This window comes from Oncorhynchus kisutch, unplaced genomic scaffold, assembly GCF_002021735.2.
Source record: "Oncorhynchus kisutch isolate 150728-3 unplaced genomic scaffold, Okis_V2 Okis02a-Okis13b_hom, whole genome shotgun sequence".
NCBI lineage: Eukaryota > Metazoa > Chordata > Actinopteri > Salmoniformes > Salmonidae > Oncorhynchus > Oncorhynchus kisutch.
The window spans coordinates 14,691,098-14,700,627 of NW_022261979.1; the positions used below are offsets into that span (position 1 = coordinate 14,691,098).

The 9,530-nt window shown below is 47.5% G+C and overlaps 1 protein-coding gene across 1 annotated transcript in view; it reads left to right on the forward strand.

Moving 5' to 3' along the window:
• Nucleotides 1–8,278, forward strand: part of LOC116359298 (low-density lipoprotein receptor class A domain-containing protein 4-like) — a 28,461-nt gene extending 20,183 nt beyond the window's left edge. Inside the window, exons 2-4 of the mRNA XM_031812077.1 lie at nt 3,122–3,276; nt 4,254–4,304; nt 6,577–8,278. Of these exons, the coding sequence (XP_031667937.1) occupies nt 3,122–3,276; nt 4,254–4,304; nt 6,577–7,095 (725 nt within the window). The 3' untranslated portion in view covers nt 7,096–8,278. The remainder of the gene's footprint in view (nt 1–3,121; nt 3,277–4,253; nt 4,305–6,576) is intronic.
• The last annotated feature ends 1,252 nt before the right edge of the window (nt 8,279–9,530 follow it).

Genomic DNA, 9,530 nt, shown 5'->3' on the forward strand with positions numbered 1-9,530 from the left:
CTATAGTGGTCCTGTCTATAGTGGTCCTGTCTGTAGTGGTCCTGTCTATAGTGGTCCTGTCTATAGTAGTCTATAATGGTCTATAGTGGTCCTGTCTATAGTGGTCCTGTCTATAGTGGTCCTGTCTGTAGTGGTCCTGTCTCTAGTGGTCTATAGTGGTCCTGTCTATAGTGGTCCTTTCTAGTGGTCCTGTCTGTAGTGGTCTATAGTGGTCCTGTTTATAGTGGACCTGTCTGTAGTGGTCTATAGTGGTCCTGTCTGTAGTGGTCTATAGTGGTCCTGTCTATGGTGGTCCTGTCTGTAGTGGTCTATTTTGGTCCTGTCTGTAGTGGTCCTGTCTGTAGGGGTCTATAGTGGTCCTGTCTGTAGAGGTCTGTAGTGGTCCTGTCTATAGTGGTCCTGTCTGTAGTGGTCTATGGTGGTCCTGTCTGTAGTGGTCTATGGTGGTCCTGTCTGTAGAGGTCTGTAGTGGTCTATGGTGGTCCTGTCTGTAGTGGTCCTGTCTGTAGTGGTCTATAGTGGTCCTGTCTGTAGTGGTCCTGTCTGTAGTGGTCTATGGTGGTCCTATCTGTAGTGGTCCTGTCTGTAGTGGTCTATAGTGGTCCTGTCTGTAGTGGTCCTGTCTGTAGCGGTCCTGTCTGTGTGGCCTGAAGACTGATTGTCTCTGAGTCTCTGGATGAGCTTCACATGTTGACTTCTGCTTCCACCTGGTGGGGGAATGGAAAAACAACACATCATCCCAAATATATGCTTTCTTAATGCCGTCATCCAACATCAATCTTGCAACCTTTCGGTTACTCGTCCAACGCTCTAACCACTAGACTACAGTGCCTTGCGAAAGTATTCAGCCCCCTTGAACTTTGCGACCTTTTGCCACATTTCAGGCTTCAAACATAAAGATATAAAACTGTATTTTTTTGTGAAGAATCAACAACAAGTGGGACACAATCATGAAGTGGAACGACATTTATTGGATATTTCAAACTTTTTTAACAAATCAAAAACTGAAAAATTGGGCGTGCAAAATTATTCAGCCCCCTTAAGTTAATACTTTGTAGCGCCACCTTTTGCTGCGATTACAGCTGTAAGTCGCTTGGGGTATGTCTCTATCAGTTTTGCACATCAAGAGACTGACATTTTTTCCCATTCCTCCTTGCAAAACAGCTCGAGCTCAGTGAGGTTGGATGGAGAGCATTTGTGAACAGCAGTTTTCAGTTCTTTCCACAGATTCTCGATTGGATTCAGGTCTGGACTTTGACTTGGCCATTCTAACACCTGGATATGTTTGTTTTTGAACCATTCCATTGTAGATTTTGCTTTATGTTTTGGATCATTGTCTTGTTGGAAGACAAATCTCCGTCCCAGTCTCAGGTCTTTTGCAGACTCCATCAGGTTTTCTTCCAGAATGGTCCTGTATTTGGCTCCATCCATCTTCCCATCAATTTTAACCATCTTCCCTGTCCCTGCTGAAGAAAAGCAGGCCCAAATCATGATGCTGCCACCACCATGTTTGATAGTGGGGATGGTGTGTTCAGGGTGATGAGCTGTGTTGCTTTTACGCCAAACATAACGTTTTGCATTGTTGCCAAAAAGTTCAATTTTGGTTTCATCTGACCAGAGCACCTTCTTCCACATGTTTGGTGTGTCTCCCAGGTGGCTTGTGGCAAACTTTAAACAACACTTTTTATGGATATCTTTAAGAAATGGCTTTCTTCTTGCCACTCTTCCATAAAGGCCAGATTTGTGCTATATACGACTGATTGTTGTCCTATGGACAGAGTCTCCCACCTCAGCTGTAGATCTCTGCAGTTCATCCAGAGTGATTATGGGCCTCTTGGCTGCATCTCTGATCAGTCTTCTCCTTGTATGAGCTGAAAGTTTAGAGGGACGGCCAGGTCTTGGTATATTTGCAGTGGTCTGATACTCCTTCCATTTCAATATTATCGCTTGCACAGTGCTCCTTGGGATGTTTAAAGCTTGGGAAATCTTTTTGTATCCAAATCCGGCTTTAAACTTCTTCACAACAGTATCTCGGACCTGCCTGGTGTGTTCCTTGTTCTTCATGATGCTCTCTGCGCTTTTAACGGACCTCTGAGACTATCACAGTGCAGGTGCATTTATACGGAGACTTGATTACACACAGGTGGATTGTATTTATCATCATTAGTCATTTAGGTCAACATTGTATCATTCAGAGATCCTCACTGAACTTCTGGAGAGAGTTTGCTGCACTGAAAGTAAAGGGGCTGAATAATTTTGCGCACCCAATTTTTCAGTTTTTGATTTGTTAAAAAAGTTTGAAATATCCAATAAATGTCGTTCCACTTCATGATTGTGTCCCACTTGTTGTTGATTCTTCACAAAAAAAATACAGTTTTATATCTTTATGTTTGATGCCTGAAATGTGGCAAAAGGTCGCAAAGTTCAAGGGGGCCGAATACTTTCGCAAGGCACTGTACCTGCCTCCCCCTCTAACCACTAGACTACCTGCCTCCCCCTCTAACCACTAGGCTACCTGCCACCCCCTCCTCTAACCACTAGACTACCTGCCACCCCTCCTCTAACCACTAGACTACCTGCCTCCCCCCTCTAACCACTAGACTACCTGCCTCCCCCTCTAACCACTAGGCTACCTGTCTCCCCCTCTAACCACTAGGCTACCTGTCTCCCCCTCTAACCACTAGGCTACCTGCCTCCCCCTCTAACCACTAGACTACCTGCCTCCCCCCTCTAACCACTAGACTACCTGCCTCCCCCCTCTAACCACTAGACTACCTGCCTCCCCCCTCTAACCACTAGACTACCTGCCTCCCCCCTCTAACCACTAGACTACCTGCCTCCCCCCTCTAACCACTAGACTACCTGCCTCCCCCTCTTTCTCTCCGTGTCTCTCCTCTCTGTCCTCCAGCTGTCCTGGAGTCTGCTCAGATCCTCCAACCTGTTGTCTTTCTCTCCGTGTCTCTCCTCTCTGTCCTCCAGCTGTCCTGGAGTCTGCTCAGATCCTCCAACCTGTTGTCTTTCTCTCCGTGTCTCTCCTCTCTGTCCTCCAGCTGTCCTGGAGTCTGCTCAGATCCTTCAACCTGTTGTCTTTCTCTCCGTGTCTCTCCTCTCTGTCCTCCAGCTGTCCTGGAGTCTGCTCAGATCCTCATCATCCTGGTCCTGATGACTGTAATGCTGCTGGTGATTGGCTGTCTGTTGAACCACTACAAGCTGTCTGCCTGCTCCTTTACGACCAGACAGAGCCAAGCCCGGAGGCGAGCACAACACCTACAGCAGGTCAGTACAGTGTGTGTGTCTGTCTGCTCCTTTACGACCAGACAGAGCCAGGCCCGGAGGCAAGCACAACACCTACAGCAGGTCAGTACAGTGTGTGTGTCTGTCTGCTCCTTTACGACCAGACAGAGCCAGGCCCGGAGGCAAGCACAACAACTACAGCAGGTCAGTACCGTGTGTGTGTGTGTCTGCTCCTTTACGACCAGACAGAGCCAGGCCCGGAGGCAAGCACAACAACTACAGCAGGTCAGTACAGTGTGTGTGTGTCAGTGGAGGTTGCTGAGGGGAGGACGGCTCTTAATAACGGAACAGAGGAAATGGAATGGCATCAAACCCCTGGAAACCATGGAAACAGTGATGTGCCTGATACCATCCCACCCATTCTGCTCCAGTCATTACAACCAGCCTGTCCTCCCCAATTAAGGTGCCACCAACCTCCTGTGATTTGTGTGTGTACGTACGTGCGTGCGTGTGTGTGTATGCCTGTGTTTGCATGTGTATATACCCAGTCCTCCAGACACCTCTTTCCTCTTCATGTGTACTCACCTGACACCTGTCTAGACAGCTGGCCCTGTACCAGACACCTGTCTAGACAGCTGGCCCTGTACCAGACACCTGTCTAGACAGCTGGCCCTGTACCAGACACCTGTCTAGACAGCTGACCCTGTTCACCAGACACCTGTCTAGACAGCTGACCCTGTTCACCAGACACCTGTCTAGACAGCTGACCCTGTTCACCAGACACCTGTCTAGACAGCTGACCCTGTACCAGACACCTGTCTAGACAGCTGACCCAGTTCACCAGATTGGAGCTGGTTCTTGTTATACCATATATTGCTGAGTGAAGCAGACCCAGTTCACCAGATTGGAGCTGGTTCTTGTTATACCATATATTGCTGAGTGAAGCAGACCAATATGGCCGTTAGGTTATCGGTTTCCTCCACAGGTCAAATGTTCAGACTGTCTCTTTCTGTCATCAGGATGTGTGTCTCTGGCCGCCGGACAGCGGCTCTCGACAAGGTGCCTCCGAGGTAAAAACCAAGGGTGTGTGCGTGTGTGTGTGTGCGTGTGCGCGTGTGCGCGCAGCGGAGGAGAGAGACAGGTCTACTTGGCAGTCACTGACATCAGTCTGTCTGATGTGATGGGGAGCCCACTGGATCCAATCTGTTTAGTAATGGATCCAATCTGTTTAGTAATGGACCCCACTAGATCCAATCTGTTTAGTAATGGACCCCACTAGATCCAATCTGTTTAGTAATGGACCCCACTAGATCCAATCTGTTTAGTAATGGACCCCACTAGATCCAATCTGTTTAGTAATGGACCCCACTAGATCCAATCTGTTTAGTAATGGACCCCACTAGATCCAATCTGTTTAGTAATGGACCCCACTAGATCCAATCTGTTTAGTAATGGACCCCACTAGATCCAATCTGTTTAGTAATGGATCCCACTAGATTCAATCTGTTTAGTAATGGACCCCACTAGATCCAATCTGTTTAGTAATGGATCCCACTGGATCCAATCTGTTTAGTATTGGATCCAATCTGTTTAGTAATGGATCCAATCTGTTTAGTAATGGATCCAATCTGTTTAGTAATGGATCCCACTGGATCCAATCTGTTTAGTATTGGATCCAATCTGTTTAGTAATGGATCCAATCTGTTTAGTAATGGACCCCACTAGATCCAATCTGTTTAGTAATGGATCCCACTGGATCCAATCTGTTTAGTATTGGATCCAATCTGTTTAGTATTGGATCCAATCTGTTTAGTAATGGATCCAATCTGTTTAGTAATGGATCCAATCTGTTTAGTAATGGATCCAATCTGTTTAGTAATGGACCCCACTGGATCCAATCTGTTTAGTAATGGATCCAATCTGTTTAGTAATGGATCCAATCTGTTTAGTAATGGATCCAATCTGTTTAGTAATGGACCCCACTGGATCCAATCTGTTTAGTAATGGATCCCACTAGATCCAATCTGTTTAGTAATGTACCCCACTGGATCCAATCTGTTTAGTAATGGATCCCACTGGATCCAATCTGTTTAGTAATGGATCCAATCTGTTTAGTAATAGATCCAATCTGTTTAGTAATGGATCCAATCTGTTTAGTAATGGGTCTAAGACTAGGTGGTGTATCTGTCTGTGTCTAGGACTAGGTGGTGTATCTGTCTAGGACTAGGTGGTGTATCTGTCTGTGTCTAGGACTAGGTGGTGTATCTGTCTGTGTCTAGGACTAGGTGGTGTATCTGTCTGTGTCTAGGACTAGGTGGTGTATCTGTCTGTGTCTAGGACTAGGTCAAATCAAATCAAATCAAATTTATTTATATAGCCCTTCGTACATCAGCTGATATCTCAAAGTGCTGTACAGAAACCCAGCCTAAAACCCCAAACAGCAAGCAATGCAGGTGTAGAAGCACGGTGGCTAGGAAAAACTCCCTAGAAAGGCCAATACCTAGGAAGAAACCTAGAGAGGAACCAGGCTATGTGGGGTGGCCAGTCCTCTTCTGGCTGTGCCGGGTGGAGATTATAACAGAACATGGTCAAGATGTTCAATGTTCATAAATGACCAGCATGGTCGAATAATAATAAGGCAGAACAGTTGAAACTAGAGCAGCAGCACAGTCAGGTGGAAGTTGAAACTGGAGCAGCAGCATGGCCAGGTAGACTGGGGACAGCAAGGAGTCATCATGTCAGGTAGTCCTGGGGCATGGTCCTAGGGCTCAGGTCCTCCGAGAGAGAGAAAGAAAGAGAGAAGGAGAGAATTAGAGAACGCACACTTAGATTCACACAGGACACCGAATAGGACAGGAGAAGTACTCCAGATATAACAAACTGACCCCAGCCCTCCGACACATAAACTACTGCAGCATAAATACTGGAGGCTGAGACAGGAGGGGTCAGGAGACACTGTGGCCCCATCCGAGGACACCCCCGGACAGGGCCAAACAGGAAGGATAGTTGGTCTGTCTGTGTCTAGGACTAGGTGGTGTATCTGTCTATCTGTCTGTGTCTAGGAGTAGGTGGTGTATCTGTCTGTGTCTAGGACTAGGTGGTGTATCTGTCTATCTGTCTGTGTCTAGGACTAGGTGGTGTTTCTGTCTGTGTCTAGGACTAGGTGGTGTATCTGTCTATCTGTCTGTGTCTAGGACTAGGTGGTGTATCTGTCTGTGTCTAGGTGGTGTAACTATCTAACCCTCTATCTATCTCTGTGTCTAGGTGGTGTAACTATCTAACCCTCTATCTCTGTGTCTAGGTGGTGAAACTATCTAACCCTCTATCTATCTCTGTGTCTAGGTGGTGTATTTGCCCCAGGCCAGGGAGAGGTTCACAGCCCCCTCCTTTATGTCCCGGGATCGTTTCAGTCGCTTCCAGCCCACCTACCCCTACCTGACCCACGACATCCACCTTCCCCCCACCATCTCCCTGTCTGACGGAGAGGAGCCCCCGCCCTACCAGGGCCCCTGCACCTTACAGCTGAGGGACCCAGAGCAGCAGTTGGAGTTAAACAGGGAGTCGGTCAGGGCCCCCCCCAATAGAACCATCTTCCACAGTGAAGTGATAGACATGCACAGTGGAGGGGGGGGAGGGCCGAGACCACCCAGCAGTAACTCTGGTATCAGCGTAGCCAATAGCAGCAGCCACGGACGCATGGAACGCTCGCCTCCGGCATATTGTGAGGTGATTGGTCACTTTTTTCACCACCCGCACAGCAGTAACCCACTCGGGACCTGGACCGGGGGTGGGACCAGCCAGCAGGGCCAATCAGAAAGCACAATACCTGCCAAGGCCAGGAAAGGGGAGGAGCTGAGGTGAGATGGATGAGGGACTAAGCTGTCTTAGACTCCTCCCCCCTGTAAAGAGGTGTGGCCAATCTCTATATGGACCGACACTCCCAGGATGCACAACTAAACACAACATTATCGCCCTGCTACAAATACACACAACATTATCGACCTGCTACAACTAAACACAACATTATCAACCTGCTACTGCTAAACACAACATTATCGACCTGCTACAAATACACACAACATTATCGCCCTGCTACAAATACACACAACATTATCGACCTGCTACAACTAAACACAACATTATCGCCCTGCTACAAATACACACAACATTATCGCCCTGCTACAAATACACACAACATTATCGACCTGCTACAACTAAACACAACATTATCAACCTGCTACTGCTAAACACAACATTATCGACCTGCTACTGCTAAACACAACATTATCGCCCTGCTACAAATACACACAACATTATCGACCTGCTACAACTAAACACAACATTATCGCCCTGCTACAAATACACACAACATTATCAACCTGCTACAACTAAACACAACACAGAGAGGAACCAAGCATAAATACATTTCTTTTTTCATTAATTGAAAGTCCGTACCGACCCCGAGCTGGACTGGGTGGTTTTATACAGACCAGGGTCTGTACTGACCCCGAGATGGACTGTGTGGTTTTATTCAGACCAGGGTCTGTACTGACCCCGAGCTGGACTGGGTGGTTTTATACAGACCAGGGTCTGTACTGACCCCGAGCTGGACTGGGTGGTTTTATACAGACCAGGGTCTGTACTGACCCCGAGCTGGACTGGGTGGTTTTATACAGACTAGGGTCTGTACTGACCCCGAGATGGACTGTGTGGTTTTATTCAGACAAGGGTCTGTACTGACCCCGAGCTGGACTGGGTGGTTTTATACAGACCAGGGTCTGTACTGACCCCGAGCTGGACTGGGTGGTTTTATACAGACCAGGGTCTGTACTGACCCCGAGCTGGACTGGGTGGTTTTATACAGACTAGGGTCTGTACTGACCCCGAGCTGAACTGGGTGGTTTTATACCGACCAGGGTCTGAACACAACCAAGCTGGAGAAGGAACGACTCAAACATCCAAATCTTAGTGCCAAGGTTACCGTGGAAACAGAGGAGAGGAACTGACGTGTCTATGTAACTAACAATAAAAATAATAAGCGTTCTATAAAGTTGCATTGTCTACTTGTTGAAGCGTAAAGAGAGAAACACGTGATGTGATGATGTGTGTTGTTGTCCTGTCAGGAGTGGATTGAACTCTGGCTCCAAAGGTAAGGTAGGAGCAAATGGTAGGGCCAGGCCTCTTTCTATTGGAGGACCAACAGCCTAGTATCTATCAGTCCCACTACCACACAGTACACCAGCTACCCTGTAGAACCCAGCCTAGTATCTATCAGTCCTACTACCACACAGTACACCAGCTACCCTGTAGAACCCAGCCTAGTATCTATCAGTCCCACTAACACACAGTACACCAGCTACCCTGTAGAACCCAGCCGAGTAAGACCCTAAAACCTTCTCACTCTAATCCACAACACTGACCAGGCCCCTGAAAGACTTAGTAACTAATCCACAACACTGACCAGGCCCCTGAAAGACTTAGTAACTAATCCACAACACTGACCAGGCCCCTGAAAGACTTAGTAACTAATCCACAACACTGACCAGGCCCCTGAAAGACTTAGTAACTAATCCACAACACTGACCAGGTGCCATTTGACCAGAGCCCTATGGGAATAAGGTGCCATTTGACCAGAGCCCTATGGGAATAAGGTGCCATTTGACCAGAGCTCTATGGGAATAAGGTGCCATTTGACCAGAGCCCTATGGGAATAAGGTGCCATTTGACCAGAGCCCTATGGGAATAAGGTGCCATTTGACCAGAGCCCTATGGGAATAAGGTGCCATTTGACCAGAGCCCTGTGGGAATAAGGTGCCATTTGACCAGAGCCCTATGGGAATAAGGTGCCATTTGACCAGAGCTCTATGGGAATAAGGTGCTTTTTGACCAGAGCCCTATGGGAATAAGGTGCCATTTGACCAGAGCCCTATGGGAATAAGGTGCCATTTGACCAGAGCCCTATGGGAATAAGGTGCCATTTGATCAGATTTCTATGGGAATAAGGTGCCATTTGAACAGAGCTCTATGGGAATAAGGTGCCATTTGATCAGATTTCTATGGGAATAAGGTGCCATTTGACCAGAGCCCTATGGGAATAAGGTGCCATTTGATCAGATTTCTATGGGAATAAGGTGCCATTTGATCAGATTTCTATGGGAATAAGGTACCATTTGACCAGATTTCTATGGGAATAAGGTGCCATTTGACCAGAGGGTCTAAGGGAATAAGGTGCCATTTGACCAGAGCTCTATGGGAATAAGGTGCCATTTGATCAGATTTCTATGGGAATAAGGTGC